At 26.6% G+C, this 23,592-nt stretch overlaps 3 protein-coding genes across 12 annotated transcripts in view; all 3 read right to left on the minus strand.

Moving 5' to 3' along the window:
* Positions 1-786, minus strand: part of LOC122501672 (ABC transporter G family member 23) — a 44,680-nt gene extending 43,894 nt beyond the window's left edge. For 2 of the 4 annotated variants that reach the window (XM_043611322.1, XM_043611323.1), the window contains exon 1: positions 606-786. The gene's annotated coding sequence lies outside the window, so the exon portion shown is untranslated. The remainder of the gene's footprint in view (positions 1-605) is intronic. The other 2 variants (XM_043611325.1, XM_043611324.1) reach the window with 2 other exon arrangements.
* A 2,912-nt stretch (positions 787-3,698) lies between these two features.
* LOC122501599 (copper homeostasis protein cutC homolog) lies at positions 3,699-5,191 on the minus strand. The gene is made up of 2 exons (XM_043611190.1): positions 5,121-5,191; positions 3,699-4,910 (listed from the first exon to the last, which is right to left on the minus strand). The coding sequence occupies exon 2, from the start codon at positions 4,908-4,910 to the stop codon at positions 4,188-4,190; it is 723 nt and encodes a 240-aa protein (XP_043467125.1). The 5' UTR covers positions 5,121-5,191; the 3' UTR covers positions 3,699-4,187.
* Positions 5,192-5,707: 516 nt separating this feature from the next.
* LOC122501725 (probable GPI-anchored adhesin-like protein PGA55) overlaps positions 5,708-23,592 on the minus strand; it is a 61,473-nt gene continuing 43,588 nt past the window's right edge. For 5 of the 7 annotated variants that reach the window (XM_043611435.1, XM_043611433.1, XM_043611439.1 and 2 more), the window contains 10 exons: positions 22,848-23,013; positions 21,950-22,059; positions 20,974-21,149; positions 20,589-20,793; positions 19,685-19,806; positions 17,866-18,042; positions 12,842-13,138; positions 11,076-11,327; positions 7,058-7,191; positions 5,708-6,958 (listed from right to left, as the gene is read on the minus strand). In XM_043611435.1, the coding sequence (XP_043467370.1) occupies positions 6,772-6,958; positions 7,058-7,191; positions 11,076-11,327; positions 12,842-13,138; positions 17,866-18,042; positions 19,685-19,806; positions 20,589-20,793; positions 20,974-21,149; positions 21,950-22,059; positions 22,848-23,013 (1,826 nt within the window). In that variant the 3' untranslated portion in view covers positions 5,708-6,771. Of the gene's footprint in view, positions 6,959-7,057; positions 7,192-7,425; positions 9,781-11,075; positions 11,328-12,841; positions 13,139-17,865; positions 18,043-19,684; positions 19,807-20,588; positions 20,794-20,973; positions 21,150-21,949; positions 22,060-22,847; positions 23,014-23,592 lie in introns of those variants that run through there. The other 2 variants (XM_043611436.1, XM_043611440.1) reach the window with 2 other exon arrangements.

Genomic DNA, 23,592 nt, shown 5'->3' on the forward strand with positions numbered 1-23,592 from the left:
CTTATAAATTGCAAAAACAAAGTAAACATTTAGAATCTTTGATAGTTTATCTTTTAATACGTGATGCTATATTAATGCAATAAAATTTTAAGGTTAAGAAGAAATAAACAAATTTAATTCATTTGAACATTTAGAACTTATAGGATTATAGTTAATATTTGATTCAAATAAAAATTATTTGATGCCAGTAAATATTTATTCCATAATAGACAAGTAATCGGTTATTTTAATCAAAGAAATTTTTTATAAATGATAATTAAAAAACTGTCAATTAGTATATAAAATTATATAAAATGTGTTTGTTTAGATGTACAATGTGCATCATCAAAATTATTAAAACCAAAAGGAATAAAAATTTCCAGAAAGCAAAACATTTAATAAAAATATTAAAAGATTATTTTTTAAAAGTCCAAGCAATCATTAAAAGTGTGATCGATACACTTTTTTACAATTTCGATTTAAAAAAACAGAAATAAAAAATTACACACTTTATGTAGTAACAAAGAAACTGCTTATACAATAAATTTAACAAAATTCAGCAAGGTGTATTTTAGAAATGAAATGTAAATATGACTCCGAGAATGCGAAGTATGTATAGATTCTACCAAGAAAGAGTTCACTAGGTCGCGTACTTTTCTTTAGGATCTCGTTTGTTGACGTTTATCTCTGTACACGCGGTTGACGATACCAATAAGTGTTTTAAACAAAACAAAAACGAAAGAGACCTCGGAATATAATCAAAGGTGTTCGTCCGAACGGTCTGAAAGGGAATCCCGCACTGACAGACGAGTTTTGTTGGGCAATAATCCATGGTATGCAGGTTCCACATACTCAAACACGCACACACGTCACATATCTTCTAGTTGATTGTTCATAAGAGTGTCCATTGGTTGTATGGTAAAAGTTGCAGTCGCAGTAACTGTCTTTACGGAATGACCACGTGACGCTTGTTGCTTTTCCCGTAATTGAAAAAATCTAAGATTTTTTAATAATGACAGTGGTTGAATAATAGCATTCAGGAAATAATTATTGAATAATAGTATTACGAATAAATTATGCAATACAATAATTCGATAAATATATTTGTGAAAAAGGTTTTTTTATTTAAATAAAAAAATAATTTTGTTAGAAGATGCTAAAAAGAGATAGTAAATGAAAGAGGAAAGTGATTATATGTTCGAGGAAAGGGAATTTACAAAAATATGTTCAAAATTGGAAAGTTTCTTTTAAAGTGATGTGGAAGTGGGTTTGCATTGATTTAGAATATTTTGACAATTTTCATTGCTTCTTCTCTTGTTCTTTTCTTCACTTGAATTCAGTTTTCTAAATTTTATCCTTTGTTTATACTTCTACTGGTAGGAATGAAGAAATGAAATTATTCTACTGAAAAGAATTATTTTTTTCTTTGGCTTCAAATTTCTTATATTTTTTAATTTATAGAACTGTTGAGAGATATAAACTTTCCAGACAGTTGCATGAAGTTTCTAGAAAGTTCCAGAAGTCAAGATTGATACAACTACCCTTTTTAAGAAAAATTAAAAATATTTGTAGTTATTTCCAAATTAGGGTTGACAGAGGTCAGGGAATTTAGGGAATTCGGAAGAAAATCAGGGAAAGTAAAATTGGTTAAGAAAATCATAAAAAAGACCTAAATTCTGAAATTTTCAAGAATTTTAATTTGAAAATTTATATTTATTATCCTGACAGTAATTAAACTTTATAATGAAATATTCTTTGCATCAAAAACCCGTTTTTTTTTAAAGAAAAATTTATTTTGAATGAAACAAAATGAATCTAAGAATCAGAAAATTCTTTAGGGCTTCATCCCTGCAAATAATGCTGAGAATTCATAAACTTTCTAATATAAAATTTAAATATACACTGGAGCCTTCAACTTTAGACTATGTTGACATCGAGAATGGCCAAAGCAGGATGAGAGGCTGGGGGAAGTAAAAAGAAGACAATAGATGGCAATGGTCAATGTATATTTACTCCAGAGATTAGACAACATGACCTAGCAATTTAAATTTCGGAGCTTCCTATGCAAGAGCTATTCATCATTATAAGACTAAAAAAATATGTTTTAATATTTTTCGAGATATGCAGCTTGTAATTTCATCCGAGCCCTATTCCTAAACTAATTGAATTCTCTTTAATAAATATTTAAATTTAAAACTGATGCAATTCTGTTTCATCTAACGGTTATGGACCCCAGTCTTTGAATTAGTTACTATTTCAAGATCCTTATCATTTTAGGAGCAGAGATCATTTGAGAAAATTTAGTTAGGGAAGACAATTTTCTAATTAATTGTTAAAAAGTAGAATTTTAATTCTTTTATATAAAAATTTTTTATTAGAAATTTATGAATAGTTAAATAGTTCTTTTTCTGTGAAACCAAGAAAAATTAAACAATTTTTTCAAAGGTTTTGAGTACAAACTTTTAATGTTTTTTACTTTAATTTTTAATGTTTGATCTTTTAGATGGAAAGCTTCGGAATTCCAGGTGAATGGAAACTAAAATTTTAGTGCCATCACTAAAAATCCCGAAAAATAGTTTTTGATAGGGAACATTCATAAACTACGTAGCACGTCTAGGGGGAGGGGGGGTCAAGCAATTGTCTACCATAAGAGGCAAAAATGGCGCTAATACATGTAATTGCGTTCACGTGGGGGAGGGGGGTGTTAAAATTTCCAAAAAATTGGTCTACGTAGTTTATGAACGTTCCCATACTGAATTCCGACGCCAAGTTCATGGACCTTAAAAATAAGAGTATTATAAAAATCCGAGTTGTTTGAATATAAATTCTTTAGAGCATAATTAATGGTAAAATAATCAGTATCTAAACTTGTGCTTTTGATAAAGGAAGGTCGTCCTAATGCAATTATTGCTCAACCATGACAAGCAATATTCGTTTTCTTTCTGTTTTCGAACCAGCCATTCATCCATTTTCCATAAACATATATTATATTGCCACACATTTTCTTTCTAAAGAAGTACATATGTTTCTTTATAAATTTTCAAAAAATGTTTCTCCTACTAAATTTGATTCATAAAAGTGGTAAAATAACTTCTAATTTGTTTATAAACTGATCTCAATTTACCAGTAAGAGTAGAACCAACTTGCCTTGAGTAAATTCTTAGCGCGACAAACCAGTTGTCCGTGGTAAAAATAATTGACAATTTTGTAATGAATTGAAATTAAAAATGTACGTAATTTTTGTTTGCATTATTAAAAAACATTATTTCAATTAAAATTTCCTTTCAAAATTTAATTTTAAAGTTGGATTTTTTATTCTCTTTTGAATTCATGCAGTTTGAAGGATCCAAAACAAATTATGAGAGAAATTTGGATTTGATAGTATTGGAATTAGAGAATCTTCAAAATATTTCCAATTATTTAAAAAAGAAATTCGGATCTTCTTCTTTATTAACAGATGATGGAATTTCTGAGAAATAATACTTGATAATAGAAACAGGTTACAAACATTAATCTTATAAACTTTTGAATAGAAAAGAAATGATTGAATATTGCAAATTAATTGAAATTAAAAGTGTGCTTGTAAAAAAAATTGATATATTCATTGAGGACATTTTTTCTATGAGTTACTCATAGAATAATTTGTTTTAAGAAGGTTTTTATGTCAAATAAATCATCGGCTAAGGAAATATAATAATTTTTATTTCTATTCATATTACATATTTATAAAAAGTAGATTTATTTATTAGTTTATAAACAATAGGTTTATTTATTAAAATAATATTCAGACTTATAAAAGAAATACGGAAAAGACGAATAAATAACTTTTACTACTTTTATAGAAATATTTAAATTACTTGGAATTTCTGTGCATTTTTGTCAAATTTTACTATTTTCTCAATAAAGAACCACGTAGGATTTGCATTAGTTTTACCTCCCAGTTGATTTTTTTTTTTGTAACTTTGAAATTTTGAAGTTCTTGTTTAGAATGATATAAACGAAAAAATCCAAAAGTTACAAAAAAATTTACTGGGAGCAGAAGTTAATTGTATAAAAATAAAATATTGATTTATCAGATAAAATAAATTATAGACTATGATTAAAAAACAGAGATAAGTTTGGTAGCAGATTTTTAAAATTAGTTATCGTAATGCAATATAAATAAAAAATTGAAAATATATTTCTTGTGAGTATAGTTGAGAATATGGTCATCGATTTTCCTCAAGAATATTCACCATTTCTCTTACCAATGTTTCATCAGTAACCATTATAGAAAAATTGACACCATCACCAATTTTTACACCATCCGATTGTTTAGAAAATGTTTTAAACTTTTTTGCCGATGCATGAAATTCATCAGCTGTAGATATATTCTTAATTTCTTTTAAATTATCTCTAGTTATTCCGGCCCCCGGCATAATAATAATTCTTCCTCGAGATTTTTCAACCAACTGTTGAATTAATGAAATGCCTGCAAGTGCCGATTTCTTTTGACCAGATGTCAATATTCTTTCGAAACCGAGTTTACATAAAATTTCTAAAGATTCAAGAGGATTTTTAACCACATCAAAAGCTCGATGAAATGTCACGGGAAGTGGTTGGGCAGCTTTCAATACTTCCTCACAGAATTCATTATTAATTTCTCCATCATCTGTCAGCGCTCCAAAAACAAATCCATTTGGGTTTAATTTCTTCAATGTTTCAACGTCAAAAATCATGGCATTCATTTCTTCTCGAGAGTAAACAAAATCTCCGGCTCTTATTCTAATCATTATGTAAATGGGTATGGTGGATAATTTTTGAATTTGAAATACTAGTCCGGAGGAAGGAGTTAGTCCACCTTCTGACAATGCGCTGCAAACTTCAAGTCGTGAAGCTCCGCCAGAAATGGCATTTTTTGCTGATTCGATGCTGTCAATGCAAATTTCCATCTAAAAAGTATTTTCTAACTTCACTATTTTTCTATTTATTTATATCACTTTAAAATAATTATATGTTTGTTATATTTATAATAAGAATAATTTATATTAATAATATTCAAGATATTAAAAAACTTAGTTGAGACAGTAGAAAAGACAAAGATAATGAAAGTAACATAAGTTTTATAATAAAGTAACAATAAAACAATGAAATTAACTTACAATTAGATATGTCAACAAATAAAGACCACTAAACACGTGAAAAACTTAGTCGTACAACAAAGAGGTTGATATCAACGACATCTATTATGTTACGAGTCAAATTTCGTTTCAATTAGATTTTATAACCATTTTCGGAAAGGGTAGAAAATCTTTTTATTATAAGTGTCTCTTGAAAAAAAAAAGATTTCTTGATTTATTAAATTTAATTTAAACATTAATCCTAAAGTTTCGTTCGTTCAAAGTTTTTTTTTCTTTTTTTTATTTATACTTTTTATCAAAAAATATTTTTATATTAAAAAAATGATTTCTTAACTAAGAAAAAGTTTATAATTATAATTAAAGAAAAAATTTTCAAATATATAATATTAATTCAATATTTTTTGGAAGCCATCAAATTATATATTAATAAAAGATGTTTTAGTTCTTCTGTTTGGCCATTAGGCTAAACAGAAGAACTAAAACATCTTTTATTAATATATAATATGTTGTAAATTTTTGCAGAAAGCAGGAAATATAAAATAAAAAAGAATTAAATAAATTAATATCAATATTGGAATGGAAAAGGGAAATGGTAATAAATAAAACAGTTTTAGCATGTAAATAACATCGATATTTGATTAATACTTATAGTAATTTAAAAGAACGCACAAAATAGAGTCACTTTTCTCTTTGTGACTATGAAGTTAATTTCTCATTACACTTTCCTGAGTAAATTTTAACAGAAAGAATTTAATGCGTTGAATAATAAAATTTTTTCCACAAGTACTTATATGGAAAATAACATGTTCTCTCATACTTGATCCGTCATTATTAAATAAAAAAAAATAGTAAAAAGTTGATCCGTAATTTCATAAATTGTAAATTAAAAACGAAACACTCGATTTTTTTAAATAAATTGGCAAGAAAGACTGCGACGGGAATTCTTAAAACGTGTTGAGTTTCGGGCTTGGATTAAAAAATCTTAAATATACACATTAATATACAAATTCAATGCGAGCGTGTCCTGGCCTAATTTCAATTGCACTGTAAAGAGTGCAATTAATATTATTTACACTTAAACAAAAGATTTTGTGAAAAAATTGGTTGTGTAAACCATTCGTATTTCCTTTAATAATAAAATTTCCTTTTAATATCAAAACGCATTAGATTTTTTCTGATTAGAAATTTTGTTCACACATCATTGTAGAATATATAGTGTCGCGTAATTTTGAAAATCTTTTGTTTTTTGTGATAAGTTTTTCTTTACTTTACATTTTATTGCACGCATATTATAGTTTTTAAATAATTATATATATCGCGGGAGCCGATTTTAAAAAAGATACCATCTTCGTCGTATTATTAAAAATAGAAAATTATTTATGAGTCGATTTCTTAAATACACTATTTAAAAATAAAATTTCGTTGTTATCGCGAGTTAGAAGAGTCGACGTGCTCGCAAATTCAACAGAAATATTTTTTTACAAACATTCTTTCTTGGCTTTTTGATTTAAAGCACCCGTAAGTTACAATTAATATCAATACATTTGTTTAAAAAAAAAAAATTAATTTCTGTCGACTAATATTTGAGCAGAATTTGAATTGGAAGCATCGAATTTTTACCAATAAAATACTAATAGAAGTTTGGAATCCAAGCTTATTGAAAAAAAATGCATCACAGATCGCCATTTGAGACAGTAATCGGCGTTGGTGCTGGTTGTGAATTTGTAGCATTTGAAGCCCATTTATTTTTATGAGGATCAACTCCAAATCCTTCATCATAATTCCCTCGCGTGATAAATAATTGCTTGAAATGTGGTATACAATAAAGCTTTCCATTGTTCAAAGTAAACGTGTCCATTCTGTAAAGTTAATTCATTTTCATTAATATCGAAAAGCATTAGATTGAGAAAGTAATTGAAGAAGAAATGAAAAGTTGATTGAAAATTAAAGATTCTTACCTTAAAATGCAATTACACTGCAGACAACGAAAACAATGTTTATGGAATATTTTGTTGTTTGTTTCGACTTTTTCCAAAGGATAAACCTTTTTCTGACAACTTTCACAAACTTCTGTGCAATTTGACTGGATTTCCTGTTAATTTTTTCAAAATAAAATTACAATAAAATAAAATTATAAACTGTAGTGTAAAATATTGAAAAAAATGGAGTAAACAAAATGTTAAGAAATCTGTGTGAGTATAAATTTAACAAAAAATAAAACAAAATATAATAGATACTAAATTTAACAAAGATAAATAAATTTCGTTGATTTGAACGTTCGGAACTTTAGGAGCATGACTTACAATCACTATGTTTGACGCACCGATAATAAAAAAACATTGTTTATTTATCAATTTCAAATATTCTATGAGATGTTACAATAAAGAGGTAAATTTAAAAAATCACTCAATATATTCTGGTTACAATAAAACGTAAACAAACGAATTGTTCGTAATTGTTGGATTATTTCCATGTTTAATTTATAAATTTCGAAGAGATTTTCCATAGGATTAAATATTTTTTTAAATTCCACTTTCCTTAAAAGAAAAACATTTAACAGAAACACACTGAAAATACGAGTTACGAGGTTTGAAATTTAACATCATCATACCATTAACCCCTTCGTTTTCAAACTCATTATTTCAAGAAATATTATATAAAGTATATTTAGTAGCCAATTCTATTCGTTGTTCTCTGTATAGTCGCTTTGAAAAAAATTGAACATTGACAAAGTCTTTTATAAAATATTTTTATGCAACAAAGGGGTTAATTACAATTCGTTATAAAATTTTAATAATCTTATAATATCACACAATGATTCGTGTATGTTGCGTTGATATTTTTCCAGATATTGATATAGAAATAATTTAAATCCGTCTTAAATTAATTATCCTTCATATATAAATAATATAAAATTCAGACATAAATTTAGTATAGAAAACTGGTTTTTTAAAAAAATAACTTTTTTCGTGGATGTTTTCATTAATATTCTTCTCCGAAAGATTATTCTTTCGTGAATTTTTCTTTTTCTCATATTTTAAGAAGATAGAATAATTTTTTTTTCTCAAATTCGATTAAATGCGAATGAATTGTATATAATACATTGTACACGCGTAAATACGTTTCAAGCATTTATAAATAAAAAGTTTTCTAATCTATATTTTTGAAACGCCATTTTGTATACACGCTGTTGTAATGCAGAATTGCAATTTTTACCTACTACATATAAATAATGATACAATTATTCATCACGTCCAGCTCGAAGATTACATTATATATATATTTAATTTATATATCGTAATTTTGTTGCAAAATATTTGGAAGTTTTTGTCTTGCAAAATATTGTGAAAGAGCACGGAAGACTAGACAATAGTAATGTAAAACTTGATTAATCGTAATCTACACTTCTTTGTCATTATTTTTTTGTTATAATAGTACTCTTTGGTGGTTATTGCTATAATATTCAAATATCAATTATTCTTCAATTTAGAAAATGTTCCAATTTATCATTTTAATTACAATTTTTTGAATTCTTAAATGAAACGTTGCCTTTAATTATATAAGATTTACTTTGACATTAAATAAAACTTAGCCTTACAAAATAAATTGTAAGTGATAAATTATTAAATTATATATTATTTCGTCGGTTTTTAATATCAAAAAAGAATCTTTTCAAGATAAGTTATACAAGCATAATTCTTTCAGAAGAAACTTTTGCTCACATATAAAAGCTTGTTCGATTATTTCCCTGAGAATTGTGCGCTTGTTTTTCTTTTTTTCTTACAAAAATTTGATAAATTTTCCTGTGTCTTTTAAATTTATATAATTTATTTTCATAAAGTGTGTTTTAACGAAATATTCTCGATGAAGGCATATTTTTCTTTAAATTCAATACATTTTCTAAGAATTTTAATAGAAATACAATTTGTTTATTCTTAATAGAAATCAATTTATGAATCACACCTTTTCCTGCTTAGCACGTAGAAAAGAAATAATGAATATTTCTCGATAGAAATCAATTACTTTTTTTAAATTAATTCATTACTTAATAAAAAGTTAAAATAAATATAACATTTTAATAACCATATCCTTTTCAGTTTCTTTTTTAAACTGTCAAAGATGACGCGAAAGCTCGATATGTGTTTTAACTCTGATTTGTCAAAAATAACATTTCTTGGTGTTTAAAATTCTCAAATAAAGGAAATATTTCTATCTATCTGAAATTAGAGTCTCAATGTTTTTTAATAAAAGTTAACAATTTCGGTTTTCTTTCCGGTTTTCAACTACAATGTAATATAATTTGTAACTTAACTTTTTAACATGACAGAGTACAACAGATCTTACAATGCGTTATTGGTTCTGCAACTTAACATTGCAGGCGACACATTATGATACATTTTACTCTAAAATTTATAATTCTTAAACAACTAATATAACGCCGACATTTAAATGATCTCTAATAACGTAAAGAGTTATATAATATTGTAATTAGAATAATCGTCATCACTAATTCAATTTATGGCCTTTTCCATTTATTTCCATTTCGATGTGAAGAGGACCTTTTTCCTTAATCCTTTGAAGGCTTTCGTCTTTTAACAGTAACTTCTTTGTCTTCGTTGATTTCGTTGATTAATCATTTTTTCCGCCGAAAGCCCTTTCTAGCAGTCTTCTTTGGGTCTTACTGCTCGAAAATGAAGAGATCACGTAATTCCATTTTGTCTTTCGATTAACTTTTGCGATGCCGCGAAAGGTGTAACAGAACCATGCAAATTCTCTGATCTCGAGAGAGATTTTCCATGGTCGAGACATTTCTCACGGCAGCAACAATTTTTATAACACACAAACAATTTAAGCACAAACACAATATTAAAACCACAGCAGGCAAATTACAGGACAAATATTTACATTCCAAAATCATGTTTTATTATCTAATTATAATTCGTCATTTGATAATTTTTGTTTTCTCTTTTTTTTTATACAAATAATAATAAACATCAAACGGCAACAAAAATCCGAAAAGCGGAATAAAAACTTGGAAATATTCACAATATTAAAAAACGTGCGAAGCTTTTCGAAAATTAAAATAAAAATTTTTTATTATTCAATTAGCTATAAAATTATTCATGCACGCATATAAAATTAGCGAACTTTATAAAAGTAAAATTAACAAAATTTGCATATATGTAATGATGTGAACGTCAAACAAATTATAATTATGAAGAATAATATAGTTTCATGCGTTATTCGATTTCAAAAAAAATTTGACGTACACATTTACAGATCGTCATAGTAGATATTTTAGTTTCAAACTAAAAATCAACGATTAAAAAAATACAATAAAATACACACACAGTTTTCTAACAACACTAATTTATTTGTGTTATATTTCTAAAGTGTTTAGAAATTCTAGTGTTTAGTTTAAAGCCGTGCGCTTTAAAAAACACACCGTGCAGTTTTGGTGGCAGTAACTCGAAGTTGACAATAATTTTAACCTAATAAAATATTGGAGTTTTGAAAAAATTTGTATTTCCTATTAGAAATTTGTAATCTTTGTTTTTTTATAAATTAGCATCATATCCTGCGGCATTACTGTGGTATATCAAATTATAAAAATTGCTGAACCGTTAATATTTGACCAATTAGAGGAAATTGCCTTTTTATTCAAGGAAATTACTTCCATATTAGGTCCATTAACTTTTTTCTCTTCGTAAAATGATCGCTCTAAAAACCTAAATTGATAGTTATTGTGCTATAAAAACTAATTGTTTAGATTTTTCAAATTCGAGTTACATGCCAGAAGGTGTAAGGTAAAAAAAACTTGAGTTATCCTATTGAAAATTCTCAAAGATTTATCAGATTCCGTCTTTTATCAATTTAAATACAACACTTGAGTTGCACTATTAATATTTACATACTGATAAATCTTGAGATTAAAATTTTTATTATTGCAAAGAGTAATTAAGAATGAGTACTCACCACAAATCTATTGACCTTAACCTTCTGCGTGCGAGGACTATCAGTAGTCTGTGATCCTAGGGACTCGAAACGAGCCCTCAAGCTGCTGGCTGATTCGATACTATTTTGATCACCTGTGCCTTGAGCAATTTCCATTTCCGCAACATTGTGGCTTGTCGATTTGCCATCGGTCGTTTCCCAATGTTCGAATTTTGCGCGCAAAGTCTTAGCTCTCGCGGCATTCTGTGCTTGTTTCAGAAATTCATCTTCCACCTGTTGGAAAAAATTAATAACTGTTAAATAGATTTATGTTTAGTTTTTCTAAGGATATTAAATTGAGACAAAAAGCGTATGAAATTTGTACGCTTTTTGTCTCAATTTGATATCCTTAGAAAAAATGTGTTTTAAAATTAAAGGATCACAGTCCCCTTTTAAATCCCTTTTTTTATAATATTAGTCATTATCAGTATTAATTTTCGTTTAAAGCAGTGCATTTTATATTCTCCTCTACAATTTATCAATATGTCTAGCGACAATGATTCTATTATCTATCTCTGAATCGTATACCGCATGTTGTTTAACCGTTGTAACCCAGGCGCTGTTTTTCTGTTGTTGTCTTCCTCGATGTCCACGGAAGCTTCCACCTCCTTTTCGACCTCGTGGCGTAAATTCATTTGACTTTCTTTCAGGACTTTCGTCTTCTTGATTCTTTATTTCAGCTATCTGATTTTCACATTTTTCATAATTAGCCATTTGATCAAGTGAAGTGTTATCATTTTCAGATACTTTTTCACCCGCGTCTACTAATTCGTTCACAGATTTCTCAAAAGCAGCAAACATGTTCAAGTTTTCAAATTCAGTCATTTGAATTTTACATTTCTCATAAATAAACTCAGCCATTTGATCAGGTAAAGTGTTCAGCATATAATTTAACTTCTCCTTTTCAGAAACTTTTGCACCTGCGTTTTTTAATTCATTTACAGATTCCTCAAAATCAGTAAAAAATGTTGCCATATCATTGTAATCTTTAAGTCTTAATCTTTCTAGTTTATCTCTACACACAATTTGTTTGGCATTGGACTCTTCTAAGTATAGACTGTCGAACGTCTCAATTATATCATACGCTGTAGTCTTCTCATATACAAATTCTATTTGTCTATCTGCGATAGCGCTATATATATAATTCATGGCTTTCAAATCTTTTTTGTCCCATTCGTCATTGTCTTCTTCTTGTTTGGATCTTTCTATGACATCTTCACATTTTATCAATTTTAAGAATAATGATATTCGCTTTTTCCACGATCTATAGTTCTCTCCATTGAACAGAGGAATATTCACATCGCCGTTCTTCGACATTTTGTATTAGCACACGTATTTTTTTTTACTTAAACAGAAATTTTCTTAGTAAACCGGACACGATCACGGACTGTTACCATGTTAGAAAAATGAATTAAAATAAAGACTGTATTTATATAATATTAATCTTAGTATTTTATCGAGAACGATTTCTTATCTTCACACACACACACATTCTCTTTATGTCCTTAATTTATTTTGGATATTGTATAATTTATGAAATTTTAGAGGAAAACTAGGCTTATAACGAAAAGTAAAAAAGTCTGATTCAAAAAGCTGCAATTAACAGAAAAAGTGAAAAATCTTTCAAAATAAATTTGTTGTAATGTAATAATTTTTTAACTCAGTTTGAAAAATCCCCTTTTCAGAAATTAAAAAAACCCTTTTTTCTGTGATCCCTACTTAAAAGTCTTGATAAAAAGAATAAAAACCTTATCGGAAGCTCTGACGTAGTTGGGGTCATCGTCTTCCGAGTCCTCAGCTTCTTCCTCCTCCTCATCTTCAGATTCTGAGGCGGTAGGTTTTGAGAATTTGTCTTCGGGTGGTGGAGTGAATCGCTTAAGAGGTTTGGGTCCATCTGGAATATCTTCCTTGCTGGCATTTTCCTCCATTTGTCGGAAAATTGACAGCATTTTTCTGGCTGTATCGGTGTGAACCACTTCGTCAACCCTGTCTTCAGCTCTGACAACATCCGGGTCGCGGTAAACTTCTCGGTCGGGAGAATTCATCTACAGACAAAATATATTTTCAATATTACAAACTTTTGTTCCCTCATCAGAATAATAATGCTGTTTTTCGAAAAATGCTGTTAAACATTAGTAAATGGTTGCACAGTAAATTATCGGGTATTATTTTAACATCAAAATGTCTTAAAATAACCATCAAGAAAGGATTATTTTTTCAAAATTACTTTCGATTCGGAAAAACTTTTATTAGAAATAATTAATTTAAAAAATTAATTCAAAAAATTATTTCAAAAAATTAATCTCAACCTGTTTTGATGTAAATTCAAGCTGAAATGCTTTCTGATACCTTATAGTTTACTGCGAATTGTAAATAAATTCCAATTTCGAATGGCACACTCTATTTCAAGTTTTAGGGAAATAATTTTTTTAGATTAATTTAACACAGCACATAAACTCTTCAAGTCAGAAGAATAAAAAATATGTCGAAGAAAATATTAGTATTTGATTTTTAAAACTGAATGACCAACATAAAAGCAAGGCAAGTCCAATAATAAAATTATATTTTACTACTGAAACTCCAAGACAATTAAAAAGTTAGTTTTGCCGTTGGTTGACAATAAATTTATGCAATTTGTTTATCCTTCAACCTTATCAAATTTAATTGCTTTTTTCAGTAAACTTTTTATACATTTTGATAAGTAAATTCTAAATTCTTGAGAATTAATAAGAATATAATTTAGATATTATTTTTTACTGAAAAACATAATAAAAAGGCGTAAATGTGCCTAAATAATTAAAAAAACGGTTTTAACAAAAGGCAAATTGTAATTTCACTCAGGAGAAAATTGTGTTAAATTTTTGTTAAATTAATCAAATGCATTGCATTTGATTTCAAAAAAAATTTTTTCCAAACAAATTTTTTTCTGGGTGTTAGTTATGGTTGTAAATAGTTTTATTAGGGAAATAAAAAGTATCGTTAGTATTGAAATAATGAAATTAAATGGAAATAATGAATTAAAGTAAACAAAGAGTTTGTAGACTTTTTATCAATGGAGAGGATGTCTTAAATTTCTATCCCCTGCTTCGAAAGATGATTCATCTTTACCATTTGTAAATTATACCTGCCCTGCATTCCATAAACTATAGATCTTCACGACTACCTTCTTTTCACGCCATTTTAATCTCCATTTATACAGCTTACGAAATTTAAAGTCATATAAATGAATTTCGGAGCACAGAGTTCAGAATGTAGTTTTAAAAATTATTTTAATTTCAACAAAATAAAAATTCTTTAATACTTTTGTAAATTATACCTACACACATAAACACTGTATGTATGTATAAATTTAAAATATAATTAAATGCACTTAAAATTTATGTCCCACTTAAGTGATATTAACCATTGAAACTGTAAATGTACAAATTGTAATCTAATTATAGAAAAATTCCATTCTTTTTGAATACTAATAAAATTAATAAAATGAAATATAAAATAAAAATACAGTTAATAAATAAAAATGATTGAAAAGATGTAAAAGAGGTGAAACATCTGGAATTATTTGGCCCTTCTTAAAGGATAATGTTTCTTCGCTCCCAAAAATTTACCTTTCTTTTCAGCAACCGGTCTCTCGAAGTATAAAAATATATTTCTGAAACTTTGTTGAAAGCACTAAAAAATCACTTTGCGGAGTAATAAAAATTGGAATTGCAATTCACTTAAATAAGTATTTAAAATATTCTTTTAGTATCTGAATAATTATTTTCTATTTAAAAAAAATGTTGTGTCGCCCGGCTAACTCTTTACGAATAGAAGGATCTGGGTATACTAACGGTAAGTCTGGCTTGCTTCTCAAGGTTCAAGGACAGTTAAGGAATCAAGTGTCTGCACTACCATGTCCCACAGTCCCATACGATGTTCGTTCATACCCCTTCTTATTGTGTGCGAGTAATGTACAGATACATATTTAAAATATTCATACATACTATACTTCGTACCGCATCCACACATCGAATATCCCTAATTGTAAGGTTGCTCTGTGTATAAGTTGAGGGAATTACAAATCAAATAAAAAGCACTTTGTGCGTATCCTTTTACTCATTTTGCCTTAGCCCCCTTTCAGATAATATTATTATTATTATTTTTTTTATTGTGTGTTAAGAGCAAATGAACTGGGTCACAAAATTTATTTTCATTTTTTTCAATATGGTATGGGCGATGATGACAAGCCTAGGTATATGTAAAATGAAAAAATAATTTTATTTAAAGGTACGCCCAAAATTAAATTTACATCTGGATTTATGCGGCAATTCGGGTTGGTGTCGCAAATTTATTAAAAAATTCAATCACAATGAGAAATCAACTCGGAGAATGTATCATGAGTGCGTTTTGAAAATTTTGCAATTTAAAATATATTTCTTATTTCGTGTATTTTAAAATTAGATTTTAATTTTAATAATTTTGTAATTATTTTACTATTTCGAATTTATTTTACCTTATTAACAAAGATCTTTATTATATTTTTAGATGGCGACCGGAGAGTACTATACTCATCGAAATATGTAAGTTTTTAAATTTATCTACTTTTTAAAACTTGTTATACTTGTTTTTGACAATATTTTCATACAGACAGAATTCTACTAAAAATAATTTAAAAATTAACCCCGTCTCCGTGTTTCTAATAGTGATAAAAATCAACGTAAAATTATCTGTGAATCTCCTAAATTGAAACAAGAATTTTAAATTCAATGCAGAATTTAAATTCATCCACAAGAGAAAGAGATAAAACAGAAATCTGCAAAATTAATTTACATACAGATACACTCATAATCATCTAGTTGAAATTTGAATCAGTAAAATTGACTTGAATTCTATTTTTGAAAATAATTAAATTTCAGAATAATTTTCTTAATAGGGTAAGTGTACCAATTGCCGAGGGTGTCCCATTTGTCGATGTTACCATGGTAATAACCAGAAAATATTGTCTAAAATGTCTCATTTGTTTGTGAATATAATATTAATATATTTTTTCACATTTATAACGCATAAGAAAATTAATATTTATCATTTTTTTTCATTTACAATGTGCTACAATGTTTAAATAAAATTCAAAGTTTGTTTACTCGACAACAGAAGCCATCCTCGACAATTGGTACGTTTAGGTATTATTATAATTAAACTTGGAAATTATTTCGTTTAAAAACAAGTTGTAATTATCAGAAATAATACAATTTTAAAATGTTCTATAACAAAATTTTTGAAAATTTCAATTATAGTAAAAACATTAATTATAATTAAATATTTATTTTACAAATTACTTAAATTTTCAATACTTTTATTTAAAACTTTTTAAAAAATTAAGTTTTGAGAAATTAAATTAAATTTTTTAAAAATAATTGAATTTAAAAAAAATTTTTTTTAATAAATTATCAAATTTCAATGGAGGTAAAAAAATTAATAATAATTAAATATTTATATAAAAAATTATTTTAATTTTAGTTTTGATACATTTTAATTTAACTTTTTAAAGATATAATTGAATTTTTAACAAAAATTTATAAATAAATTATGAAATTAATTGAAATTTTATGAAATCGAATATGAAAATAATTAACTTTTTAAATTAATTTTATTAGAGTTAAAAAATCGAATTTTCAAAGAGTTTTAATTTAACAAATTATAAATAATTAAATTTTACAAAGGTTAACAAACAAATGAGTTCATAATGTTTTTTAGTGTGAAAAACATCATGAACAGGTTCAAATTGCATATAAAATAATTTAATAATTTTTAAAGAGTTATAATTAAAAAAAATTAAATTAACTAATAGTTAATTTTAAAACGATTTAAATTAAAATTTTCTTTTTAAATATTGACGTTTTGAAAAGCTTTATTTTATATTCTGAAAAATTAGATTTTTAAAATGTTTCAATCCTGTTTTTAAATATGATTGAATGTTTATAAACAAATAATTTAAATTTTTAGAAATAATTGAAATTTCCCAAAATTTTATTAAAAAGAATTTTATTTTTTATTTTATAATTTTAAATTACGAATTTTATTAAAATTTTTTAAAATCGAGAGAAGTTTCGCACAATAATTAATTTTATTTTTAAACTAAATGTTGTAAATAAATATAAATTGACATTTTAAATTAAATATTACTTTCGAAATGTTTTATCTTCTTTTATACTTAAATTTTTTCTATAAAGATCAGAGAAGAAGTCAACATTTTTGTCTAAAAGTAAAAAAAAGTTAGGGTAAAACAAATTAAAAGTTTTGTGGCAACTCTGATAAAGTTTCTAAATGTAAAATTTAAGACCTTAATTTTCATTACGACGAGTAATTCATAAAAGTATTTTCAAGAAAAAATATTTTGTTCTATTGAACTTTCAAAACTTGTAGATCACAGGATGAATACAAGTATAAAAAAGTATAGGTATTTAAGTTGTTGTTCTTTGCAAAATAAATAACTTTGATAATGATAATACGAGAACAAATTAATTCATTCGTTATTAATTATTATCTTGGGTTAAGACAGTCAGCATGCGGGTCAAAAAAAAGAAACTTCTAACAATCTTTTGTGTTTTAATTTTTAGAAAACTTAAAGAGAAAATTCATTGTTATAGAAGTAATAAAGCAAAATAAAAATATAAAAAAGGGTTTTATTTTTAAATGAATTCCCTTGCAGAAGGTAATTAGCAAACGTTAAAAAATACGAAAAAACATTGTTAGTGGAAAACACTGTCTGAAAAAATGTCAACGAGCGAACCTTGGTTTGACCATCGCGAGGGGGAGTAATGCGAAATTGCCTTCTTTGCTTCTCAGGCTCTTTGTAGGTCTCGAAGAACTTAAATTTGTTTGAGATGTCGGAGGTCTCGACCTGCACCTCCGCAGTTGTGTCCGAACTGCGTACAACATCGTCCGAAACTTGACGGCCCATGAACGCCTTCTTACACACGTACACTTTTATGATATTGCTACGCAGTATTTGATTAGATACTTTTTTTAAAGTATCTACTCATCAAGTTACCTCATTAAATGATCAAAAATTAGCGAGGGCAAATTTAGCAAATCGTAAAATAAAAATCCAAATCGCATTAAAATTAATTGTGTGCTTATATGGCACTGCCCTCTCAAATATTGTAATATTTATCATTTACGTTTAAATGAGGTACTTTTTTGTTTTATATATAATAAATTTTTTGCTTTTTAAAGTCTTTGATGAATTGTTAAATCTTCTATTGGTCTTAAAGTTTATTAATCGTAACATTTTTTACTCTCTAGTTCTGAATTAGTCACTTTTTACTAATAAAATAGGGTTGATTCGATCACTAAATGAATTTAAGCGTTTTGACTAATTGTTAGTCAAGAACTACTAGTTCATTTATTCAAGTTACTAAATCGTTTAGTGAACGTTACTAATTGAAATTGTATCCTTAACATAAGTAGTTTTCTACTACAGTTTTTGACTACAAAAATTAGTCAAAACTAATTCATTTAATCATCTAACTTCTTACTAATTCATTTAATAAACGAATTTGTCCTATTTCGTTAATCAAAAGTGACAAATTCAGATGTAGAGAGTAATACACGGAGAAAAGAGATTGTTATATTGACAATCGGATTGTTAATGTAGAACCAACAAATCTTGTTGCAAAAATTCTTCTCATGGCAAAAGAAAATAGATGTAAAATTAAAAAACAGTATTTTACAATTTGCTCTCTATATTTGAATTATTAAAAATGTTTACTATAATTTGAATTAGTGACTGACTTTTTGCTTCACTCAAAAAATTTCTAGATTTGACTACTTTTCAACTACTCTCAATAATTCAATAAGTCCTCAACTGTATTTAAAAAATTGTGTTGACTACCAAAAAGTAGTTAGAAGAAGTAAGAATCCAGTTTGTGCAATCAGACTATTTAGTTGTTTTTTTAATTTAACTACTTTTTTTAGTCAACTGAACAATTTTTAACTACATAAAAAAAAGTAAAATCAACTATACAAACATTGTTGGTATAAGTAATAAAGTAATAAATTTAACTACTTTCTACTCAACTACACATTAGTACCTAGTTGAATTTTTCGACTAAATACTTTTCAGTATTTTAAATTAGTAAATTTTATTAATAAATAGTAACTTCTACTAATTTATTACTGAAATTTACTAATTCAAAAGCGAAAAGTCACTCACTAATTCAAATTAGTAAACATTTTTAGTAATTCAAATTTAAAATAGGGACAGTGTGATAAAAAGCTAAATTTTTGTTAAAAAATTTTAAATCTTATTAAACTTGACACAAGTTCCAGTAAAGTTTCAGTAATTTTCTGATAATTCGAAACATTTTTTCTAGATTTCAATAACACTTTACAATTCCATACAAGTTCTTTAATTCATTAAAATTTCGCTTTTTGTCCATAAATTGAGAAATACTCTTTCTAATTGTTATAAAAATAAATCTGTTAAAAGAAGAACAAATTTGTTCTATATTAACTATCTGCTTAGATCTTGTTTCTTCGTGTAAAATTTTCGTATTAGAAAATGTTTCGTCTTCTGCTGGATAAAAAAAAATTGAAAAAAAACTTACATCTCTGGCTCTTCGTGGCGTTTCTGTCGTAGTTTTAGGATTCACAGGTGTAACCGGTCTTCCAGTTTTTGCTGCTGAAGCATCCAGTTCCAAAAATAGTGATCGTGACTTACGACTAATACCTATTTGAAATTATCAAAATTTGAAATTTTTTTTTTTTAAACTAATTGATAATACAGCTATCTAATATACCGTTCTCAAAAAATCGATTTCTCTTTAAAGTTTCTTCAAATTTTCAGAAAATTTTTCATTAAGAATAATATTCTATATTATTTTCTTTTTTATTTCAGAATCTTTAAAATGTTAAAAGTTGTGATAGAATTATGATTAAAGTAAAAAATTTAAATCAAATTTTTAATATCATTAAAATTAATTTTCAATTTAACCTAATTTTTTAACTCTAAATTTGATTTAGTGAAATTTCACTGTCAATTAATGAAATATGACTGATTCTTAAAAGAAAATCGATCTTTTACAGAATATTAATAGGAGCATCTGTCCTTAATATATACATGAATTATTGTTATCACAGTTTTTTTAAGGATATCAAATCGAGACAAAAAAACTTATCAAATTGTTGCGTTGCAACGTTTTTCATACGTTTTTTTTTTACTGAAATTGATATCTTTAGATAAACTGTGATTAGAAACCAATTAAAATAGTCTTGACCGCACAATTGTCTTGAAAATATCAAATTTATTCTGAAGTGGATCAATTTGGTACCAAAAAGTTAGATCAATTTTTGGTATCAACTTGTTGCAATTTAATACTTTTAAGTTAACAGTGCGATAAAAAAACCATTAGCCTTAATAAATTAAAAAAATTCACACTGTTTTTGAGAAAGTCTGAACAGTTTTTACAATTATTCATTCACAATTTTGAGTTTATCGTAAGGAATATGTACCTGCTGCTATAACTTCCTCATCAGGTTTCTCTTTGTTTTCGTTTACATCGTCCGAAGCCGGAATTGATTCGCCTCTTTCGAATTTCTCTTTGATTGAACGTGCGTTTGTTGCGTGTTGTATTTCTTCAACTGCATTTACTTTTGTTATGCGTTCACTATCTGCTACTGCTTGCTGATACAATTCTTTCATTTTCCCTTGCTTGCCCTAAAAGTTAAAACAGAAATTGTAGACAAAAATGCTAAATAATAATAAACTTAATAATAATCTAAATAGAATATAAAATTCATTTTCTTTTTACAGTACAATTATTTTTATACAGAAAACTATGATAGTAACTATATTTAATAAATAACTATATTATAATTATTAATTAATGATATGCACCATAAAAAGTCTTGATCGGATGCCCGCAATCTCTTCCTTCCTTGCTTCTCTTTGTGACTCGCGTTTTCCTTGTTGACTCGTTGTTTCCCAACGATTTTTCATATCATCCATTTTTGTAAAGCTGATGGGTCGCTCTCGAGCTCCTCGTTTTCCCCTCACGATTTCTGTGTCCACTTCTAAAACATTCAAATGTTGGTTCAAAAAATATCAAAAATTTGACAATTATTTATATTTTTACTTATTAGGAAAATTTAATATTGTGTTAAAAAATCTTAAATAACCTAATGACAGAACAATTACACGATTTTCACGTTGTTTCACAAAAAAAAACGATAAATTTATTTAAAGGAATTTGTATACCAAACAAAATTTAATATTTTAAAGATTCTTACAAATCGACTTGTCACTTCAATTTAGGAAAACAAATTTATTAACAAAGAATTTAGAATTTAAAAAATTTCTGACATAACCAAGCTGACTTATAATTTTTGTTTTAAATTAGAAAAAAACTATCAAAACTTTTAAATCATTTTATTATGATAAAGCTTAACTATAAAAACAAAACATCTTGAATGGAAAAATATTGTTATAGAAATAAATTATTACAAACTTTTGTACTTTTAAATAGTGGTTGTGTGAGAGAAGTAAGATTAAATTGCTCGTAAGAAGAAAATTTATGGATTTATCAGAGTTTTTAAAACTTGCTATAGGTACTTGAATTTCTTTCGTTTCTAGAGGAATAATTGAATTACAAGAAGAAAAAATATTTGATTAAAAGACAACTTTTAATAAAAATATTCTCAAGTAAAGAAAAAAGTCAATTTGAAGTTAAAGCAATTGTTGAGTGGAATTTTCTTTTAACTTTCAGATTTTAATTTTTGTTGGTGTAGTATTACTTTTTTAAACAAAAAAAATTTTTCTATAATTTAAACTTTCTTTAATTTATACTTTCTGAAAATATTTAACAACTATTCACCTTCTGTTTCTTCTTCTTCAATTTCCTCTTCACTCTGGCTACTTTCTTCATAAGGTATTCCATTGAGGGATTCATCAGCCACTCCAATATCCATACCTTTCGCTTGGAATCTAAAAAAATAATTTCCAGTCAATATTAAATAGATAATAAATAATGAAATAATTCAAATTGGCATTTAAAGAAAAAGAAAAAGAAATCGTAAATATTTTTGAAATCACATGTAATGATGAAAGTGACAACTTTTTCTTGACATTCGGTATAAATTGTTTGTGAGAACGCAGAAGTATACGGTAGTTGACATACTATGCATTGCTTGCCGTAAGTGATATGTTAAAATTACTTCTCATTGTACTAATTAACCAAAGTAAAGGTACTATTGTTCGTGATTATAAAAAGAGTGAAATTAATTCCTTTGAAGTGTAAATTGTTTGGATGCTCTTTACTAGGACAGAGAAATTAGAGTAAATAGTTTAACTGAGAAAAAGTCATTTTTATTAGCTTTGAATTTTGTTAATGAGAAAGAGAAAATCACATTTCTTCTGGCTTTCTTTATTAGAGGTGAGCAATTATAAATTTGCTATTAATAATCAAGAAAATTAAATAAAGCTATAAATTTGTAATTCAAAAATCTAAAACTAACAATTTCGTTGTGTGACAATTTTTATAATTTATCAAACAAAGACATTATAAAAAATGATGCTAAATGTCTTTTTTAATGAAGAGGGTGTAATTTTTTAAATAGCCATTTTTACTCCCAATTTTTTGTTTATTAATCACTTTCATAGAATTTAAAAAATAGGAAGCAAAATTCGAGTGTTAAAATTGCATAGAAATAACCACAATCTTTAAATTGTTCGAAGAATTGTATTGTGCCTTGAACTTTTACCGTTGTACTTACTTGGCCAATTTACTGAGAATGCTGGGCGATCTTTTTACTGCCACTTGAGAGGGTGACCTTTCGATGTCATTTGTGGTTTCGGTTGACGCTTTTTCAAACACTTGAAACCGCGATTTCACGTTCAATGTGGAAAGCTCCTCCAGTCCGAGATCTGGTTTGTCAGATGCTGAGAAAATTGAGAAAACGAAACGAATTAGTTTTCATCCATTTTTGGTCAAATTTCATCGAACGCAAACCTTAGAAGCTACATAATTTGTTATAGCAATGTTAGATCTTTGAAATTGGTTACAAATTTCTTAATAGTCACATAAACATGTCACCATTAAAAAAAGTTACTTTCTAGAGACACAAATTATCAATAATAATTATAATAATAATATAATAATAATTTTATTCAACTTTTTGTAAATAATTGACAAATAGTTATTCAAATAATTACACTGCGTTGAGTAATAGTATAATAGTTATTACTAAAATAGCCAATTTGTTAGACAATCTTAGCAAATCTTTTATAAATTCACAGTATCTTATTCAGGATTAGTGTAAGAAAAATATTTGATTTGATGTCAAAAACGTTTAGATTTACTGAATATAAAACATTAACGATAATGCTATGCTGTAAATCAGATAAAAACATGCTTTTAAAAATACTAACAGGTCTTCTGTTTATTGTGTGTGTTATTAATTAGGTAATAAATTATCTAATTGAATAGCGTTATTAGAAAACATTTTTAAACATTGTTAC

The sequence above is a fragment of the Leptopilina heterotoma genome, unplaced genomic scaffold, assembly GCF_015476425.1.
Source record: "Leptopilina heterotoma isolate Lh14 unplaced genomic scaffold, ASM1547642v1 Lhet_212, whole genome shotgun sequence".
Lineage (NCBI taxonomy): Eukaryota > Metazoa > Arthropoda > Insecta > Hymenoptera > Figitidae > Leptopilina > Leptopilina heterotoma.

What these genes read in the sequence shown, in the direction of transcription:
- LOC122501599 (XM_043611190.1), bottom strand. Translation starts at nt 4,910, where the DNA reads ATGGAAATTTGCATTGACAGCATCGAATCAGCAAAAAATGCCATTTCT.